The 22,681-nt window shown below is 38.5% G+C and overlaps 1 protein-coding gene across 1 annotated transcript in view; it reads right to left on the reverse strand.

Moving 5' to 3' along the window:
* HEPHL1 (hephaestin like 1) overlaps positions 1-22,681 on the reverse strand; it is a 90,716-nt gene that overhangs the window by 31,867 nt on the left and 36,168 nt on the right. The window contains exons 5-10 of the mRNA XM_069566543.1: positions 19,108-19,362; positions 16,131-16,299; positions 12,602-12,741; positions 12,326-12,457; positions 10,338-10,549; positions 6,841-6,991 (exon numbers count right to left, since the gene is read on the reverse strand). Coding sequence (XP_069422644.1) covers positions 6,841-6,991; positions 10,338-10,549; positions 12,326-12,457; positions 12,602-12,741; positions 16,131-16,299; positions 19,108-19,362 — 1,059 coding nt within the window. The remainder of the gene's footprint in view (positions 1-6,840; positions 6,992-10,337; positions 10,550-12,325; positions 12,458-12,601; positions 12,742-16,130; positions 16,300-19,107; positions 19,363-22,681) is intronic.

Here is a 22,681-nt window from a genome sequence, read left to right on the forward strand (position 1 = left end):
GTACATGTGTTCCCCATCCCGAATCCCCTGCCCACCTCCCTCCCCATCCCATTGTAAACTGTAATGCTAACAGTTTAGTCATTGGATAGGTGGTAGAGAATTCCCTGTTGCCTAGGAACTCCAGTTTAACACTTCTCTTTCCTGGGAATTCCCTGGTGATCCAGTAGTTAGGATTCCACAGTCTCACTGCTGGAGGCCCAGGTCAGGGAATTAAGATACCACAAAGCTGTGTGGCACGCCCTCCCCACCGCCAGAACCTCTTTTTCTGGAACATTCATTCATTCATTTATATATTCAACAAGCAGATTGGAACATAGACCGTATAACATGAGCAATGCAAACATTGTATGCCAATATAAGGCATTTTCTCTTTGGTATTGTAGCCAATTTTCTCCTATTCATGCAAGCAAGACTGGAGACAAAATTTAATTTATAATTAATGTGAAGCTTAAACTAAATACATAATTTCCTTGAATTTTGCCTTAAACATGACATATTCTGTAGGTTTAAAATATACAAGTATATTTCAAATTGCCAAACCAGGAAGGGACTGGATTTGACATGATGCATTAGGTTGTTTTCTGTTTTCTATATACAGGCTTCTCTGTATATAGATCCCTTTTGCAGCCTAGCTTTTCCATTAAGGAATTGCTATGTTTCCTAATTTATAGCTTAGTTTACCTTTTTATTGGCTATTGTAAAGGTTGGGAACAAATTTTGTCTTCAGTTATAACAATTTTTTTTTAATAAGATGATGTTGAAAGTGCATTATTCCTTGTTTTCCATTGGTCCAAGAAGGGGTTCAGTTGGAACAGAGCATCTGAGACCACAAAAGTCTGAGTTGGTGCTGTGGGTCACTTAGAGCCTTGAACATTTTTGGACTTCCATGGGAGAAAGAGAGACTCTTTTTTTGCACTTCTTTGGGAGAGAAGGGGAAGGCTATTTCACTATTTTCTCATAATGTTTTAAAGGCAATAAATAGGTGCTATGCTTGGTCCTAAAACAAGGTCTGTTATCTGCCTTGTTTGCTTTAGGCATTGAAAGAAATTTTTATTAAAACATATTTGATTTTTAATATTATATTAGTTTTAAGTATACAACATGGCAATTCAATATGTTTATAGATTATACTCCATTTAAAGTTAATATAAAATAATGGCAATATTTCCATATGTTGTATAATATACCCTTGTAGCTTATTTATTTTACTCATTGTAGTATTTTTTTCTTAATCCCATAGCCCCATCTTACCCCTTCACCCTTCCCTCTCCCCACCGATAATCATTAGTTTGTTCTCTATATCTGTGAATCTGTTTTTTCATTGTTGTTTTATATATTCATTTGTTCTATTTTTTAGATTCCACGTATAAGTGGAAGCATACAATATTTGTCTTTCTCTGTCTGACTTATTTCACTGAGCATAATATTCTCTAGTTCCATCCATGTTGTTGCAAATGGCAGAATTTCATTCCTTTTTTATGTCTGAGTTTTATTCCTTATATATGTGTGTGTGTGTGTGTGTGTGTGTGTGTGTGTGTGTGTGTATATATGTATATATACATAAACATTAGGCTGCATGCATCATTTTGAATTAGTGGTTTTGGTGTTTTTTGTTTCCAGAACTGAAATTATTGGGTCATATGGTAGTTCTATTTTTATTTTTTTGAGACACTTTCATACTGTTTTCCACAATGGCTGCACCAATTTACATTTCCACCAATTGTGTATAAGGGTTCCCTTTTCTCCACATCCTCTCTAACATTTGCTGTTTGTGTTCTTTTTGATGATAGCTATTCTGACGTGAGCTGATATCTCATTGTGGTTTCGATTTGCATTTCTCTGATGCAGCAATGCTGTTGAGCATCTTTTCAGGTGCCTGTTGGTTAGCCATCTGCATTTCCTCTTTGGAAAAATGTCTATTCAGTTCTTCTGCCCCATTTTTAATCACATTGTTTGTTTCTTTGATTTTGGGTTGTACAAGTTGTTTATACTTGTTGATTATTAATCTCTTGTCAGGCATGTCATTTGCAAACATTTTCTCCCATTCAGTAGGTTGTCTTCATTTTGTTGATGGTTTCCTTTGCTGTGCACAAGCTTTTCAGTTTAATTAGATCTCATTTGCTTATTTTTACTTTTTTTTTCTTTACTTTAGGAGACAGATCCAAAACACTATTGCTGGGATTTATGTCAAAGAGTGTTCCTCCTCGGTTTTTCTCTGGGAGTTTCGTAGTATCCAGTCTGGCATTTAGATCTTTAATTCATTTTATTTTTGTATATTGGTGTTAGAGAATCTTCTAATTTCATTCTGTAGTTGTCCAGTTTTCCCTGAAACACTTACTGTAGAGACTGTCCTTTCCCCATTCTATATTCTTGCCTCCTTTGCCATAGAGTGATTGACAGAAGCACATGGGTTTATTTTTAGCCTCTCTATTCTGTTCCATTGATCTGTGTCTGATTTTGTGCCAGTGCCAAACTATTTTAATTACTATGCTAAGCCACTTCAGTCGTGTCCAACTCTTTGCAACCCTATGGACTGTAGCCCTCCAGGCTCCTCTACCCATGGGATTCTCCAGACAAGAATACTGGAGTGAATTGCTTCACCCTCCTCCAGGGATCTTCCCAACCCAGGGATGGAATGCTGTGTCCCTTATGTCTCCTGTATTGGCAGGCGGATTCTTTACCACTAGCACCACCCAGGAAGCCCCTTGATTGTCTGAAGTCAGGCAGCATTGAGTCCTTCAGCTCTGTTCTTTCTTAAGATTCGTTTGGCTTTTTGGGGTCTTTTGTGTTTCTATACAAATTTTAAAATTATTTGTTTTAGTTCTGTGAAAAATGCTCTTGATAGAGATTGCATTGAATTCATAGATTGCCTTGAGCAGAATGGTCATTTAAAAATATTGAGTCCTTCAATATAGTGAAATGAGTATACTACCCAAAGCAATTTATAGCTTCAATGTAATCCCTGTCAAGCTACCAACGGTATTTTTCAGAGGACTAGAACAAATAATTTCACAATTTGTATGGAAATACAAAAAACCTAGAACAGCCAAAGCAATCTTGAGAAAGAAGAATGGAACTGGAGGAATCAACCAGCCTGACTTCAGGCTCTGCTACAAAGCCACAGTCATCAAGAAAGTATGATACTAGCACAAAGACAGAAATATAGATCAATGGAACAAAATAGAAAGCCCAGAGATAAATCCATGCACCTATGGACACCTTATCTTTGACAAAGGAGGCAAGAATATACAATGGAGAAAAGACAATCTCTTTAACAAGTGGTGCTGGGAAAACTAGTCAACCACTTGTAAAAGAATGAAACTAGAACACTTTATAACACCATACACAAAAATAAACTCAAAATGGATTAAAGATCTAAACATAAGACCAGAAACTATAAAACTCCTAGAGGAAAACATAGGCAAAACCCTCTCTGACATAAACCACAGCAGGATCCTCTATGACCCACCTCCCACAAATATTGGAAATAAAAGCAAAAATAAACAAATGGGACCTAATTAAAATTAAAAGCTTCTGCACAACAAAGGAAACTATAAGCAGGGTGAAAAGACAGCCTTCAGAATGGGAGAAAATAATAGCAAATGAAGCAACTGACAAAGAATTAATCTCAAAAATATACAAGCGACTCTTGCAGCTCAATCCCAGAAAAAATAAACGACTCAATCAAAAAGTGGGCCAAAGAACTAAATAGGTATTTCTCCAAAGAAAACATACAGATGGCTAACAAACATATGAAAAGATACTCAACATTACTCATTATCAGAGAAATGCAAATCAAAACTACAATGAGGTACCATTTCTTGCCAGTCAGAATGGCTACTATCCAGAAGTCTACAAGCAATAAATGCTGGAGAGGGTGTGGAGAAAAGGGAACCCTCTTACACTGTTGATGGGAATGCAAACTAGTACAGCCACTATGGAGAACAGTGTAGAGATTCCTTAAAAAACTGGAAATAGAACTGCCATATGACCCAGCAATCTCACTGCTGGGTATACACACCAAGGAAACCAGAATTGAAAGAGACACGTGTATCTCAATGTTCATTGCAGCACTGTTTATAATAGCCAGGACATGGAAGCAACCTAGATGTCTATCAGCAGACGAATAGATAAGAAAGCTGTGGTACATATACACAATGGAATATTACCAGGCCATTAAAAAGAATACATTTGAATCAGTTCTAATGAGGTGGATGAAACTGGAGCCTATTATACAGAGTGAAATAAGCCAGAAAGAAAAACACCAATACAGTATACTAACGCATATATATGGAATTTAGAAAGATGGTAACACTAACCCTGTATACGAGACAGCAAAAGAGACACAGATGTATAGAACAGTCTTTTGGACTCTGTGGGAGAGGGAGAGGGCAGGATGCTATGGGAGAATGGCATTGAAACATGTAAATTATCACATGTAAATGAATCACCAGTCCAGGTTCGATGCATGATACAGGGTGCTCAGGACTGGTGCACTGGGATGACCCAGAGGGATGGGATGGGGAGGGAGGTGGGAGGGGTGTTCAGGATGGGAAACAAATGTACACCCATGGTGGATTCATGTCAATGTATGGCAAAACCAATACAATATTGTGAAGTAAAAAGATAAATAAATAAAACAGAAAAAAAAACTCCAACCAAACAAAAAATATTGATTCTTACTATCCAAGATCACAGCATATCTTTGCCATCTGTTTCTGTCTTTTCCATCTTCAGTTTCTTTCATCAATGTCATATAGTTTTCTGAGTACAAGTCCTTTGCCTCTCAAGATAGGTTTATTCCTAGGTATTTTATTCTTTTTGATGAGATGGTAAGTGAGATTTTTTTCTTAATTTCTTTTTCTTATAATGCATTGTTAGTGTGTATAAATGCAACAGATTTCTGTGTATTAATTTTGTATTCTGCAACCTTACTAAATTCATTGATGAGCTCTAATAGTTTTCTGGTGACTTCATTAGGATTTTCTATGAATTGTATGCCACCTGAAAACAGTAATAGTTTTACTTCTTTCCAATTTGCATGACTTATTTCCTTTTCTTTGGATTACTGTGACTTAGACTTCCATTATTATGTTGAATAAAATTGGCAAGAGTGGGTATCCTTGCCTTGTTCCTAATATTAGAGGACATGCTTTCAGCTTTTCACCATTGAGTATAATGTTAGCTGTGGATTTGTCACATGACTTTTATTATATTATGGTATGTTCCCTCTATGCCCACTTTCTGGAGAATTTTTTTTTTATCAAAAATGGGTGGTTAATTTTGTCAAAAGCTTTTTCTGCATCTATTGAGAGGACCATATACGTTTTACTCTTCAGTTTGTTAATGTGGTATCTCACATTGATTGTTTTGTGGGTATTAAAAAGTCCTTGCATCCCTGAGATAAATTCCACTTGATCATAGTGCATTATCCTTTAAATGTATTATTAGATTCAGTTAGCTAATATTTTGTTGAGGATTTTTGCATCTATGTTCACCAGTGATATTGGCCTGTAATTTCCCCTTTTTGTGTGATACTTTTGTCTGGTTTTGGTATCAGGGTGATGGTGGACTCATAGAATGAGTTTGGAAGCATTCTTTCCTTTGCAATTATTTGGAATAGTTTTTAAATGTAGGTGTTAACTCTTCTCTAAATATTTGGTAGAATTCCAATTCTACCATATGGTGAAGCCATCTGGTCCTGGATTTTTGTTTGCTGGGAGTTTTAAAATTACTGACTCAATTTCTTTACTGATAAGTGGTCTATTCGTATTTTCTATTTCATCCTGATTCAGTCTTAGTAGATAGTACATTTCTAAAGATTTGTCCATTTCTTCCAAGTTGTCCATTTTATTGGCAAATAGATGCTTGTAGTAGCCTTTTATTATCCTTTATATTTCTGTGGTGTCTGTTGTAACCTCTCCTTTTTCATTTCTGGTTTTATTGATCTGGGTCCTCCCATTTTTTTCTTGATGAGTCTGGTTAAAGGTTTATCAGTTTTATTTAACTTTTTAAAGAACCAGCTTTTAATTTCATTGATCCTTTCTATTTTTGTCTCTATTCACTTATTTCTGCTCTAATCCTTATGATTCCTTATCCTTCACTAACATTAGGTTTTATTTGCTCTTTCTCTAGCTCTTTTAGGTGTAAAGTTAGGTTTTATTTGAGATTTTTCTTTTTTCCTGAAGTAAACTTTTAAATTCTGTTTTAGAACTGTTTTTGCTATATCATAAGTTTTGGATTGTCATGTTTTCATTTTCATTTATCTCTAGGTATTTTTTATTTTCTCTTTGATTTTTTCAGTGATGCATTGGTTGTTTAGTAGAATATTGTTCAGCCTTCACCTGTTGTGTATTTTTGTAGTTTTTTTTTCTCAAAGTTAATTTCCAGTCTTATATAGTATTGTTTTCAAAAAAGGTGCTTGATGTATTTTCAATTTTCTTAAATTTACAGAGGCTTGTTTAGTGGTTTAGCATATAATCTATCCTGGAGAATGTTCTGTTTGCACTTGAAAAGAATGTGTATTCAGTTGTTCTTGGAGGAAATATATATATATATGTAACTAATTTTATACATTTATTATGTACTGTGACCTTTGCTAGTTCAAATTTTGTATTATTTTATTTAAAGCTGATGAAGTGCTTTAGACGTATTAAGTTTCACATCTCTTGAGATGGAGAAGTTTCACCATACCTTGTGAGGCTGAAGCCACAAAATATTTCAGTCATGACCAAGGACAATATCCAAGAAACCAAGCTTAAGATAACTAAAGCATTCCAAACATTTTCACTTCAAATGTGATTATGACTTGACTTTACAAGAGGAAAAGATTTTTCATACCATGCATTCGGTTGGACTTCACAAACTCTTTGTCCTCCTTGTCAACACTGAAGGGATGCCAGGTAAACTTCTGAATATTTTCATCAAGATACCTGCTCAGATTCTCATCAAAGACTGTGATTAGTAGGTAAAACTCCTTGTCTATTCCTTTCTACAGAGAAGAAAGAAATGAACATATTAAAGTATAGCTTGGGGGACTTCCTGGCTCTACTTCACTTTGAAAGTTAACATAAAGTAACAGAAAGTGAATTAGGATCAACATCAGCCATAGATTTACTGGATCATTTTGTAAATCAAGATTCTGATAAATTCATTCTACACCCGATATATTCATCTTCCTCATTACACCCTTTTCCCTCCCCATGTGACCTCCTCAGAGGAAGTAAGTCCCTGTTCAGAAGCTTTCCTAATCTGCAGTACTCCTGTTCTCAGGCTGGTCATCACCGTGTTATTTTTGTCACTCTAAACTCCATGTCCTGGCCTCGGCCTCTCTGACCTCATCTCCTTGTATTCACCCCCTAGCTCACTCCAGCCACCCTGGTCTTTTGTTCTTTTGAGAACACACCTACTTCATTCCTGCCTCAAGACCTTTTCGCATGCTGCTCCCATTGTCTAGAAGGTTCTCCTAGGTCTTGCCTGGCTCCCTGCCTTATTCTGTTCCATTCCCTGCACCAATATCACCTCCCCAGAGCACCCTCGCCCCACCCTAGCTAAAAGTCCCTCATCTTCCTTCCTGCCTGGAAACTCACTCACTTTTCCACACTCTACTCTTCTTCATAGCACTTATCTCCACCAAAAATATTTTCTGTATGCACTTAGAATTTTGACTATTGTCCCACTGTAATGTAGGCTTTGATAGGGTAGGGAAGTTTTGGGTATCTCTCTGTATTCCCAGCTCCAACAAAAATGCCTGGAAAACTAGGCACTTAATACATGTTTTTGAGTGAGATAATGAATACATGTAATTCATGGCTTTGCTAAATTATATTAATTTGAGTTGATAATGAGGGAATAATTTCCATGTGGATATTCCTAAAACATCTATTTGAATATTACTGACCACACAGCATGCTGAATTGTCAAAATCTGCTTTTCTTTAAAGCTGAACCAGAGAGGTAACTATGTTTTCTGTCTCTCAACCATCTTCCTACCTCTAATGGACTCCCTCCCAATCTACCCTTCATCTTGCATTCTACTCCAGAGGGACCCTCACCAGTGCCATCTGATCACATCTCTCTCCTTCTCAATCTGGACAATACAATGTAATTCACAGTGATAGGTCCCTGCCTACCTTTTCAGCCTCATCTCTTGGCTCTTCCCTCCTGCCACCTGAACCAAAGCAAGCCCAAGATCCTTGCAGCAATCTGAACTTGCTGTGTTCAGCAGGCCTCTGTCCTTTATGCGTGTTCTCCCTCAACTTTGATGGTCTGCCACCCTAATCCAACTTCAAGGGGAGCTTAGCTGTCCCAGCTCTGTGATGCTTCCTTAACTCCTCATTGAAGGTAAGGTTATTCTTTGCTTTATGTTCTTACTATAACTTATGTACACTTACTGCTTTTATCACATGGTGTTTTAGATCATGGGATATGGAAAGAAACAATGTAGGCTTAAGATTTTTCAAAATAAAATATTGAAACTGGAAGGGGAATAAGGGGTCAAATATATTTGGAAAGATATCAGGTTATAGTGCCATTCTGCTTACATGTTATGACCACTAAGACAAATGACTTGTCTTCTCTAAGTCCTAATTCCTTCATTTGCAAAGTGAGGATATGAGTTGTCCCTACTTCATATTTTTGGAGGGTTAAATTTGATACTATAGGCAAAGCACTTGGCACATCCTCTAGCAAATACTAAGTACCTGGTGTTAACCGTTATTAACTGTGGTTGTGTTTGTACACAGGATGAGAAGGAACCACTGAGAAGAATTTGGTTGGAGAGCCTCATCATCTGAGAGTCATCTGTAAGGTAACTGGGTCTATGAAAGGGGAAACTAGCCCAGGAGGAGGTTAGAAGGTAGCTATAGGATCCTGTGTAGTAATTAATTTTGTGTCAACTTGTTTGGGTGCCCAGATATTTGGTCAAACTTTTTTCTAGCTATTTCCATGAGAGTGTGCTTGGATTTGATTCAGCGACTAAGTGAAGAAGATCACCCTCCCTAGCGTGGATGAACCTCATCCAATCATTTGAAGGCCTTAACAGAACAACAAAAAATCTGACCCTCTCACAAGTAAAAGGGGATTCTTTTTGCCTTTGAACTGGAATGTCAGCTTTTGCTTGCCTTTGAACTCAAACTCAAACACAGGCTCTTCCTTTCAAGACCCTGCTTGCCTTTTGGGTCTCCTGAGTCTCTTTCTGTGACTTACCCTGCATATCTTGAAACTTGTCATCCTCCATAGTCATGTGAGCCTACTCCTTATCATAATTTTCTATCTATATATACATCCTAATGGTTCTTCTTTTCTAGGATTAATGCCAAATATAAAATATACCATTTAAACAAATAGCCTGCTATTTCTGATTAGTAAAGTAATTCAAAATGATTAAGTAGCTGACTTTCGCTCTTTCCATCAGTGTGTTTTATATTATGTAGATATAGCTTGAAATGCTATGCTTTGCCACACTAATCAGTGTGGCTTAATCAAAGCCTCTAAGTTGGGACTTGCAAGAAAATATCTACTTGTTTTCTTGTTTCTTTGGTCATAGTGATTAACTCTTGGACTGTAGTGGTGAGCTACAGTGATTCTCAAACTTGGCTACACATTGGAATCACTTATAGATTCTGACTTAATTGGTCTGAAACACCTGAATAAAGGGTGTTTAAAGGGGCCTCAGGTTTTTTTTTTTAAAGGTGGGGGGTGGGCAGGTAAGTCTAATGTATAGACAAATTTGAGAAAATTGCATGCATGCTAAGTTGCATCAGTCTTGTCCGCTCTGTGCAACCATATGGACTGCACCCTGCCAGGCTTCTCTGTCTATGGGATTTTGCAGGCAAGAATAGTGGAGTGGGTTACCATGCCCTCCTCTGGGGGATCTTCCTGACTCAGGGATCTAACATGCAACTCTTATGTCTACCTTCATTAGCAGGCAGATTCTTTACCACTAGCACCACCTGGGAAGCCCTTGAGAAAATGTACCCCCTGTCTCCCAAAATATCCCAATTTATATTCTATATAGGTCTCTGGAGATTCTAGAATCAAAGCAATGCCCAGGGAAAGAGAGTTACCAAATCCAGCCAAACAAGCAGAGATCCTGGCTTTCCGCATAGGCATCAGTAAATTTCAGATCTTAAATTTACACTAAAATTATCTTAAATTAAAATTTGCATCTTAAATTTATGAAAAATAAAATAAAATCTTCATTATGTAGAAGTCGATTTCGAGAGCACTGAGGAAAAAAATCGCCTTTGTGTAATGGACAATTACTATTTACTCTCTAGCCACATTCCTGATCTCTCTCACACACAACCCTGTAAGCCCGGTGACTTTAAGGCCTACCTGTGTCGCATCAGCATTGAGAACGCCCCTTTTACAGATTAGCAAAGGCCCTACAAGGCCAGAGCTCGTGTCCTTGATTGGTTCAACGGCTGAGAAGTAAAGATAAGTCAGACAGGGTGGGTCATCAGCTGTTGGCCTGACACTTTCAGGCACTGTCCATCTGTATGTGAAGGTCTCACCTGGCTTAACATGTGCCCCTGGCTTCAGAAATCCTGTGGAGACAAGTGAAACAGCTACTCAAAGCAACAGCCAGGAATGAGAAACTTGTCAGACTGGGTCTTCCAGCTCAGGGTGCATCTCTGTCTGATGATGTGCTTTGTGGAAAGACAGTTGTTTCCACTGTATCCTATCAGAGAGGCCATGGCCACCATCTACTGTTTTATGAGATAGATGCTTTTATCAAAGGACTATCTTCTTCACAGTTTATACTTAATATCTTCACAGATACTACTTCTTACTCAAATCTCAAGTTTAGCAAATATTAAAAGAGTGATAATTGTCTTTAAATTATCTTAAAGACTGATAATTGCCCATTTATATATAAATGTAAATCCATAAAATATCACTTAATACCTTCTATGATGTGGAATTTATTATATTTGGCCTTTAAAGGATACCCCAAGAAGTTAAACAAGAGACCTACCTTTAAAGAGTTTTAAATCTAGAAGGTTGAACTAGGAAATAACCCAAATAACTACAAGTTAGAGGAGGTAAGCAAAGGCACAAGGTAACAAAGCTGGTAAATGGCAGATCTGGGATTAAACCCAGGGCTGATTCCAAAGACTTTGTTCTTGACCCTCACATTGTATTGTCAAATGAACACATTGAATCTCTTCAACTAGACTGAGGCCAGAGACTTCCTGCATTTAGTCCAGAGCTTGCAAACAGGTATGCAGAAAGTTTTCTGAGATAAACAATAGAAATGTAGACATTTCAGCTGTCATTAGGGTTCTTTCTGCAAAAGTCATCGTGAGCATTTTGACCAAGGAAGAGAATGTGGGCACAGGAGATATTGCTGCAGTGGGCAGAGGGTGCGGGGTGGGGGAGGCTAGGGAATGGGGAATATTTCCTCCACCCTTTCCTTCTCTGTTCCGTCCCCAGCACCACAAAGCCTGCCCTGGACTGGGACCAGCCTCATACTTGGGAGTAAAGAAGTATCTCAGGAGTCATGGTGTCTGCTATAACGATGAGAAAGGCTTCCCACACAGCCAGGATTTCCCAAGAACAGTATCATGAATGGAAGGATAGTTCCTGTAGCCACTGGGTAGAAGCTGCTTTTCTTACCTGTAGACAGCCTGTGCTACATACTCTGTGACTGGGGAATACATATATGATGGTAAGCCCATAAAAGTTTTAAATAAATATTTTCCCATAGAGACAAAGCAAAGCCCATGTGTAAGAGTTTCACTTCAACAAAACGATGGAAATCAGATTTTCCCCTTAGCCCTACATAGAGAATCCCATGCAATTACAGCAGAAAACTCTCCGTCTTAGAGAAGTGGGTGAGGCTGTAAAAGTAGCCCACTTTGAGATGTATTATGTTTCTGAGAGTAAAGGAATGGCATTAACGTTTCCTAAATATCTACTGTGCACCAGACCCTGTCCTGAATTCTGTCGGAAGTGAAGTGATAGTCTCTCAGTTGTGTCCGACTTTTTGTGACCCCAAGGACTGTATGTAGCCCCCCAGGCTCCTCTATCTATGGAATTCTCCACAAAAGAATATTGGAGTGGGTAGCCATTCTCTTCCCCAGGGGATCTTCCTGACCCAGGGACAGAACCCAGGTCTCCTGCATTGCAGGCAGATTCTTTACTGTCTGAGCCACCAAGGAAGCCTGTCTATCTCTTCCAAAGACCTGTGAGGTGAGCATAATTCTCTGCACTTGATAGAGGAAAAGTGTAAGATTCAGAAAGTTGAAATAGCTGCTCAAGCTCACAGGACTGGCAAGTAAAGGGCCCAGGATCCTTCCAAACCACAAACTAGCACTTACCATCTACGTTTGGGGCTGCATCAGAAGCTTTGTCATAGATCACACCATGGGGCAAAATACTGTAGACCTTGTCAGCTTTGTTGGCAAATGTCACTAATAGAGTGTCACCTACCTCTGCCTTGATGACGGGACCTGAGAAATGTTGAGAGAAGGAGGGAGAAGAGATGAAAAGAGACAGAGAAGTGAATGGGAGAGCAAGAGTCATTTCCTGTTAGATTACATGCTCCACTGAAACATCTCCCCTCTTTCCAAACGTGACAGATGATTTCACTGTACCCAGAATTCCAAGGTGGGCTTCTGCCTCAGAGAATCCCTTTCTTCGAGTAAAAGTTGCGTCAACATACTCTGTGTACCGAGCCTTCCAGTATTTCCCTCCTATTCTGTTGTTGCCTTGTGTGAAGTAGAGCTCAGAGTCACTGTGGAAAAAGAAGGGAGATGACTGGGTTGCACATCCATAATTAAGTGCCTTAATTATGGAGCTTTATTGTATTGTCTCTAGCCCATTCATCCACCCATCTCCCCCAGAAAAGATAGCACAGTCTTTAGCCAAGTTCCCAGGAATAGTTGCCCAGCCTTAAAATTCTTCAGAAGCTGTTTGGTGCTCAAGCTCATTTCTCTCTTAGCCATTGTACTTTCTTCCCCAGAGGTCCAGCAACCAAGGGAGGCATAGGTAAACTCCTTACTTACCAGTACTGGAGTCCCAGATGGTGTCCTACAAAGTAACAAAGAGCTAACTGTTTTCTTTGCAGAATGAGCATCCCTCTATCTCTTGCTGATGTCAATATGAATAGTCTCTGCAAATAGTAAGCTCTGATATCTGGCATGATTAAGGAATGGAGTATCTAGTTAATCAAGTAGTTTAATCAGTAGAGTTACCATATAAACTATATATATGAAATACAAAATTTCAAACTTGTGAAATACAATAATATAACTTCCAACTAGTACTATCCCTCCTCTGCTTCTGGCAGTGGTACCACCACTCTTGTAGACCTGCCAGCTGTGTCTTCTTTTTCTGCCTCTTCCTCTTATCTTGTTCATCCTGACTTTGTAACCTTTTATTTTGCACCCTTCATTTTCTTCACTTTTATTTCATCTTTTCCTTTCCTTTCTTCCCACAACCCGCTCTATATGCGTGTGCTCCTCGCCTTGTGTTTAGACCATAGTATGAACCTCCTATCAATCCATGCAGCATCCTCTATCTTACATTGGCTCCCTTGAGTTTTTTCCTAAGCATATGGACTGATACTCCAAAACCTTTAAAATAGTCATTTTCATTGTCATTTTATCTGCTCCACAATCTTTAGTTGCTTCCAATTGCCAATCAAGTAAAGTTCAAACAGATTGGAGGACCTCTGGATATCCAGTTTGCTCCAATCCTCTCTCCACTGCTCTGTGTAAGTGCTCATGCCCCATGCAAATCCCTCACATGTCATTCACTCTGATCTAATCACTCTGCTTTATGGCAGATGCTTTACACTAACCCGTGCATCTAAAATTTCCCTCTCTTTGCAATTCACTTACATAAATTCTATCATTCAAAAGACCCTACTTGAATACATTTGAATCCGTTCTAATGAGGTGGATGAAACTGGAGCCAATTATACAGAGTGAAGTAAGCCAGAAAGAAAAACACTAATACAGTATACTAACACATATATATGGAATTTAGAAAGATGCTAATGATAACCGTGTATGCGAGACAGCAAAAGAGACACAGACGCATAGTACAAACTTTTGGACTCTGTGGGAGAGGGAGAGGGTGGGATGATTTGGGAGAATGGCATTGAACCATGTATACTATCATGTAAGAAATGAATCGCCAGTCTAGGTTCAATACAGGATATAGGATGCTTGGGGCTGGTGCACTGGGATGACCCAGAGAGATGATATGGGGAGAGAGGTGGGAGAGGGGTTCAGGATTGGGAACTCATGTACACCCGTGGCTGATTCATGTCAATGTATGGCAAAACCAATACAGTATTGTAAAGTAAAATTTAAAATAAATAAATCAATAAATAAATAAGAAGAAAAAAAATTTTTTTAAGAAAACAACTCAGAAAAAAAAAAAAGACCCTACTTAAGTTTCACTTCCTTTGTGATGTATTTCTGGCTACATTAGCTCTCTCTTAAAGCCCAGACAACTCACTGTCTGGACAGCTCATCTTAATATTATTTGTAACTTGCAAAGTTACTTTTCTTCTGTATATTCAGCTTCTTTCTGTACCTGAGATCAGGAACATTATCTTAGACCTTTCTGCATCTCTCATGTCACTTAGTACATTGTGTTTTCACATACTACATTAAATATCCATTGAATATAGCTTAATATGTCATATTTTATAAGGTGCTTTCTAATTTTGGAAGGCTTCTAAGACATAATTCTCAATGTTAATTTTCACTATTCTGTTTATGGGAAAATACTAGTCAATAGGGGATATTGATATCAAAGAGTTTTTCATAGGTGGTCCACACAAATTCTTCAGGCAAGGTTAAAGGTTGTCACTTTGGTGGAAGAATGAATGAAATTTATAATGAAAGAAACAAAAGGAGTCTTATTGATCACAAAGACAATTTTTTAAACATTCCCTCAAACATGAAAAGGATTACAGGGTAAGAGCAATACTTGTTGATATCATACTGTATATTTTGTAATGCTTTCCTAGACATATTTGCATATGATCCTACAATAAATGTCACCGGGGTCTTCATCCACTTAATAAATTGTTAGATTCAATTTGAAAAATATTACATGCTATGGAAGCCCAGAGAAAATTACTCAGGTGTCAGGGAGACTTTACTTAAGAAGTTACAGTGGAGTTAGATTTTGAAGGAGGAAAGTGGCATTGTACTGGACAGGGAGGAATATGAAGTCTGGGCAGAAGGGGCTTCACTTATATCAGGCTGTCCTCAAACCAAAAAGGGTAACCTTCCTTGGTTATCTCAACTCCACTGAGAGTCCTGACTTATTTCTGCTTAATATGTATAAGACCTTAGTCTGTTCTCTGTAGGCTTAGTAATTCTCATGGCACTTAATGCTGCAACTTGCACATAGTAGATGCTTCTGAAGTGTTTGATGGATGAATAAATGAATCTAGTGCTTTGATTTGGTCAGCAAATCATAAAGCAATAAATGGTTCAGTTCAGTTCAGTCGCTCAGTCGTGTCCAACTCTTTGTGACCCCATGGACGGCAGCACGCCAGGCCTCCCTGTCCATCACCAACTCCCGGAGTTCACCCAAACTCATGTCCATTGAGTCAGTGATGCCATCTAACCATCTCATTCTCTGTTGTCCCCTTCTCCTCCTGTCTTCAATCTTTCCCAACATCAGGGTCTTTTCCAGTGAGTCAGCTCTTCACATCAGGTGACCAAAGTATTGGAGTTTCAGCTTCAGCATCAGTCCTTCCAATGAATATTCAGGACTGATTTCCTCTAGGATAGACTGTTTAGAACTCCTTGCAGTCCAAGGGACTTTCAAGAGTCTTCTCCAACACCACAGTTCATAAGCATCAATTCTTCGGTGGACAGCTTTCTTTATAGTCCAACTCTCACATCCATACATGACTACTGAAAAAACCATAGCTCTGAGATACTCTGAAGTTATCTGCAGTATATACAATTGTATATACAATTCTCAGCAGTATATACATTTTGGGACTCAGAGCTTCTTAAATGATGCTATTGTGCCATCTATGCAATATGTACTCATAAGAACAGTGCCTGGAACACAAATGAGATCGCAGCAAAAAGTCTAACAGATGCCTCTCTTATGAGAGGCTTAGAAACATCAGCAAAGAGAGCTTACCTGCCAGAGGCATTTAGGGGAAGACCACTGAATTTGTCATAGCCTTGAGGACCATAATCCCAAAGAATTTTTTCAGCTGCTATAAAGTAGTGCTTTTGTTGACCCTTCATCTTAGGGTGAGAAATACCACTTTTGCAGTTACCAACATTGTATTGCCCCAGCATGCCAGCTATAAAACAGAGGAAAACCAAGAGCCAATGTATAAATGCTCCAAAAGCAGTCAGAGAGGAAGAATAGACTGATTTATTTGACTTCATGAAATTTAAAACTTTTGCACAGAAAGTAGGACCATAAACAACGTTAAAAGTAAAAATAAACAGTGGGTAGAGGAGTATTTTAACACATATGACAAAAGATTAATACGTAAATATCTTTGATAAATAAGAAAGAAAAAAGTAAATGTTTCAATAGAAAATGAGCAAAACATTTATAGGTTATCCACAAAAGAAATACTATTGGCCCAAGAACAAACAACAAAAAAAAAAGTTCAACCTTAATAGTAATCAAGTGATACTGTTGTTAAGTTATCAAACTGGTAAAGTCTGGAAAGACTATGCATTTATATATAAAGGTATAGAGAATAGGGAAGATATTCATCAAAATGTGACACCGTTATCTCTAGAGGTGATTGCTAATTTTAAAATTGAATTATACCTATCTTCCAATTTTAAACATTTTTTCTGAGTATGGACAATTTAGTAAATGTTGTATTTCAGTAATGTATTCCAGCTTATGTCTACAACTACTGGCCAAATCTAAGAATCTAATTTCAAATGGCTGCTAATGCCTTGATTTTAAAACTAATTTCTTCTCAAATTTAAGGATCTTCTGTGGAGAATACCTACAATCTACCTTTTAGGGAATTTCAAGTATACAACACAGTATTTTTGATAGCAGTCACCATTAGATCCCGAGGACCATTTGTCTTGCATAACTGAAATTTTGTATTCTTTGAGATCTCAAGTGTTCTCAACATCACCAACTTCACAAAGTTTAACTATGTAAGTACTTGATATATTAATTAGCTTGCGTGTAGTTTAAAAAGTTTATACCTTGTATCAAAACATCAAGGAATTTACATATAATTCCTATTTATCAATTATACCTCAATAAAGTCTAGAGTGGGGGTGGAGAATAGTAACTGTCATGTTCATCTTTGTCTTCTCAGGAGAGTATCTGATACATATTAACTGAGCAACTCAACATTTGCTGAATTGAATTTATCTGGAATAACCCAGTGGACAAATGTGAGGCTTGCTTTAAGGTTGAGGGGAATAACAAATGTGTTATGAAAGCAGTGCTGAAGTGCTGCATAGCTGTCCTTGTGGTGACTGTGTGTAGTTAGGATCCAAACTGAATCATACATTATTTACTCCATGTTTATCCAACTCATAACATTTTCTTTTTCTCTTCTTAGGCCAAACCTTTAATGTATCTTAACTTTAATGTTGCCAGTGTTTCTTAACTGGCATCCAGTAGCCAGAATCTCTCCACTGAGTCTTCTCTGCATAAAGACATATTTAGCTTCCTAAATCTTCTTAAGTCACTTGTGTCTAATGATCTAAAAGGGCTTGCTATTACCTTCCAGGGGCTTCCCAGATAGCGTTAATGGTCAAGAACCTGACTGCCAATGCAGGAGAAGTCATATACCTGAGTTCAGTCCCTGGGTTGGGAAGATCCCCTGGAGGAGGGCATAGCAACCCACTCCAGTATTCTTGCCTGGAGAACCCCACAGACAGAGGAACCTGATGGACTGTAGTCCATAGGGTCGCCAAGAGTCGACCTTGGTGACAAGGTACAAACACAACTGAAGGGACTCAGCATGTATGCACGCATTACCTTCCAGACATTCCTCAGCCTTGCCATTCAAAACTGCTCCCTTGAGGCCCAAACTGCCTCTCTAAAACATCTGCTTCATCACTCCTCTAACATGAACCTAAGGACAGCTAAGTAGACTTACTCCACGTGGTCCCAAGGAACCTGGACCAAATCATTCAACAGGTGTTTAAGTCAACAAATGCTTACCTTTACCTTTCAAAGGATTTTGCACCTGTCATTGGGTTGTGTCTCGATATAAAGAAGAACTCTCATGGAGCAGCCCAGAGATGAAATGGGCTGCTACAATTACTAGGCTGGGGTTATACACACCACTCTATATAAAATAGATCATCAACAAGGACCTACTGTAGAGCACAGGTAACTGTACTCAGTACTCTGTAATATGGAAAACTTACACGGGAAAAGAATCTGAAGAAGAATGGATATTTGAATATGTATAACTCATTTTTCTGTACACCTGAAACTAACACATCATACATGAATCAATTATACTCCAATATAAAATTTTTTAAGAAAAAATTTAAAGAGATGTCCAAAAGGAAATTCAAGAATTGGATAGAGAGGTGGCACAGATTATCTTGAAATCCTTTTCTGGTTGGACCAGATTATCTATAAATTCCAATTTCTGATTGTAAATTTTATTCTATTTATAATTGCCCATGTGTTTTTCCCAGTTCATGTTGTTTTTCCTACTTGGAAAGCCTTTTTCTTCTTCCTCATCTATCAAATTCCTACCCATACTTCTAGGCTCAGATTAGGGAACCCCTCATTGGGTAGTCCCTCTGACTGTTCCAGTAAAATGACAAAGCTCAAAGAAAATTTATCATTCTGCCTCAAATTTTATTCATTTTGTAAATGTATAACTATATTTAACAACTAGATTTCAGGTTCCAGGAAGGTCTTATCAATTTTTTCAATCATTTCTTACCTGGTTCATAAGGAGGTAATTAATTAATAAATATCTGTCAATAAGATGCCAAATAGGCATTACACATTTTCCTATGTTTAATATTTAATTGTAATAAATATAACACAGACAAGAATCCATCCAATAGCATGCACTGAAGTGAGCACCATTGACTGTGTGGTTTAATTGTACCATTGTAACCATTTCCACACTGGCCTCCATCCTTTTTACCTTGGAGGTGATCACTGACTTGGCAGGTTATCATCCACTTTCCAGGATTCTCAACTATCATTTCTACTGTCAGGAAGGTGGCTGGGAACAGGTTGACGACATCAGTCCGATGCCCTCTGCTGATGAAGGTATTGCCATAAAAATAGATGGAATGGATGTCTATCTCATTCCCCATCCCAAACAGGTGCCAGGACACTGATTCACCAACGCACATATCAGGTTCAGGGAAGTTTCCAAAGAGGTATCCATTGAGCGCTGAAAAACAGAAGCACCAGTGAAAGACACTCCCCTCCAGAGCCCAGGAGAACCAGAAACAATGGTAATACATACTCTAGCACAGCTGAAAAACTAGCACAGGTCACTGGGTTGCAATATTTTTGTGCAGAAAAAAAAGTGGCTTCTTTGATAAAATGCAGTCCCCAAAGGAATGAAAAGCATTAGTCTTTTTAAGAGAAAATCACTCAATAAAAGTGATCAGCAATAGGAACACAGCCCTGAGCTGCTCTGTGAAGTCAGTGAGATCAGGAGTAAACCAAAGCGCTGTTTATAATTCCAGGACAGCTTGACCACCTCCTACTTCCTCCTCTATTTGCATATTTACCATCCCCACCAGATCTGTTCTGTGTAACTAGAAACCCTGTCTTACCTCACGTTGGGAAAGCTGATATATAGTAGCTATTTAAGTGACAAAAGTATGCAGCAAGAAAAAGAAATAATTAGAAGGGAGGAATGAGGCAGTTCAGGTCAGTCACTCAGTTGTGCCCAATTCTTTGTGAACCCATGGACTGCAGCACGCCAGGCTTCCCTGTCCATCACCAACTACTGGAGCTTGCTTAAACTCATGTCCATCCAGTCCATGATGCCATCAACCATCTCATCCTCTGTCATCCCCTTCTCCTCCTGCCCTCAATCACTCCCAGCATCAGGGTCTTTTCAAGTGAGTCAGCTCTTCACATCACGTGGCCAGAGTATTGGAGTTTCAGTTTCAGCATTAGTCCTTCCAACGAATATTCAGGACTGGTCTCCTTTAGGATGGACTGGTTGGATCTCCTTGCAGTCCAAAGGACTCTCAAGAGTCTTCTCCAACACCACAGTTCAAGAGCATCAGTTCTTCGGTAGTCAGCTTTCTTTATGGTCTAATTCTCATATCCATACATGACTACTGGAGAATCCATAGCTTTGACTAGATGGACCTTTGCTGGCAAAGTAATGTCTCTGCTTTTTAATATGCTGTCTAGGTTGGTCAAAACTTTTCTTCCAAGGAGCAAGCGTCTTTTAATTTCATGGCTGCAGTCACCATCTGCAGTGATTTTTGGAGCCCAAGAAAATAAAGTCTGTCACTGTTTCTATTGTTTCCCCATTTATTTGCCCTGAACTGATGGGACCAGATGCCTTGATCTTAGTTTTCTGAATGTTGAGTTTTAAGCCAGCATAAAGGAATGAGGCATGTTTTTTTTTTTTTTTCCATTTCTCTCATCCCCATTCCCTGCCTGTTGTAACCACCAGTATGATCTCTGAATCTATGCCCTTGGTTTTGAGGAGTTTGCTTGTTTGTTAGATTCCACATATAAAAAAGATAATACAGCATTTGCCTTCTGTGTCTGACTTATTTCACTTAGCATAATGCCCTAAAAGTCCATCTTGCTGTTGCGAATGGAGAGATCATTCTTTTTTTATGGCTGAATATTCCACTTAATATTCCTTTTTATATGCCACAATTTCTTTGTCCATTCATCCATCAGTGGACACAGGCTGTTTCCATATATTGGCCATTGTAAAAATAAAAAATGCTGCAGTGAACATGGAGGGGTGTGTATGCCCTTTTGAATCAGTGTTTTCATTTTCTTCAGATAAATACCCATGAGTAGATTTGCTGGATCTTATGTTAGGTTTTTATTTTTAGTCTTATCTATACTGATTTTCATAGTGGTTACACCAATTTACATTAGTTATTTCTTGATAATTGCCATTCTAACAGGCATGAGATGATATTTCATTGTGGTTTTGATTTGCATTTCCCTGATGAGTAATGATTCTGAAGGAGATCAGCCCTGGGATTTCTATGGAAGGAATGATGCTAAAGCTGAAACTCCAGTACTTTGGCCACCTCAAGAGAAGAGTTGACTCATTGGAAAAGACTCTGATGCTGGGAGGGATTGGGGGCAGGAGGAGAAGGGGACGACCAAGGATGAGATGGCTGGATGGCATCACGGACTCAATGGACGTGAGTCTGAGTGAACTCTGGGAGATGGTGATGGACAGGGAGGCCTGGCGTGCTGCGATTCATGGGGTCACAAAGAGTCGGACACGACTGAGTGACTGGACTGAACTGAACTGAACTGATGAGTAATGATGTTGAGTACCTATTGGCCATCTGTATTTCTTATTTAGAAAAATATCTATTCAGATATTCTGTTCATTTTTAAAATAGGGTTGTTTGGCTTTTTGTTACTGAATTGTATGTGTTCTTTATATTTTGGATATTATTTCCTTATCAGGTGTATGATTTGCAAATATTTTCTCCCATTCAGTTGGTTGCTTTTCCTCATTGATGGTTTCCTTTGCTTGTTTTTAGTTTTTAGAAGTTTTTAGTTTGATATAGTTCTACTTGTTTATTTTTGCTTTTATTGCTTTTGCTTTGGTGTCAGATTCAAAAAATCACCACCAAGACCTATGTCAAGGAGCTCACTACCTATGTTTTCTTATAGGAGTTCTATACTTTCAGATCTTACTTTCTAGTCTTTAATTCAACTTGAGTTAATTTTTGCATATATGTAAGATAGTGGTCCAGTTTCACTCTTTTGCATGTGGCTGTTCAATTTTCCCAACACCATTTACTGAAGAGACTGTCCTTTTCCTCCTATATATACTTGCACGGGCTTATTTCATGGCTCTCTATTCTGTTCCATTGATCTCTGTGTCTGTTTTTATGCCAATATCCAATTACTATCAGCTGAGTTCTGTTCAGTCGCTCAGTCATGTTCAACTCTTTGTAACTCCATGAAAGGCAGCATGCCAGGCCTCCCTGTCCATCACCAACTCCCGGAGTCTACCCAAATCCATGTCCATCGAGTCGGTGATGCCATCCAGCCATCTCATCCTCTGTCATCCCCTTCTCCTCCTGCCCTCAATCTTTCCCAACATCAGGGTCTTTTCAAATGAGTCAGCTCTTCGCATCAGCTCTTTGCATCAGCTTTTTGCATTCAGCTTCAGCATCAGTCCTTCCAGTGAATATTCAGGACTGATTTCCTTTAGGATGGACTGGTTGGATCTCCTTGCAGTCCAAGGGACTCTCAAGAGTCTTCTCCAACATCACAATTCAAAAGCATCAATTCTTTGGCCCTCAGCTTTCTTTGTAGTCCAACTCTCACAGCCATACATGACCACTGGGAAAACTATAGCCTTGACTAAACGGACCTTTGTTGGCAAAGTAATGTCTCTGTTTTTAATATGCTGTCTAGGTTGGTCATAACTTTCCTTCCAAGGAGTAAGCATCTTTTAATTTCATGGTTGTAATCACCACCTGCAGTGATTTGGGAACCTAGAAAAATAAAGTCTGACATTGTTTCCTCTG

Source organism: Ovis canadensis, chromosome 21, assembly GCF_042477335.2.
Source record: "Ovis canadensis isolate MfBH-ARS-UI-01 breed Bighorn chromosome 21, ARS-UI_OviCan_v2, whole genome shotgun sequence".
Classification (NCBI taxonomy): domain Eukaryota; kingdom Metazoa; phylum Chordata; class Mammalia; order Artiodactyla; family Bovidae; genus Ovis; species Ovis canadensis.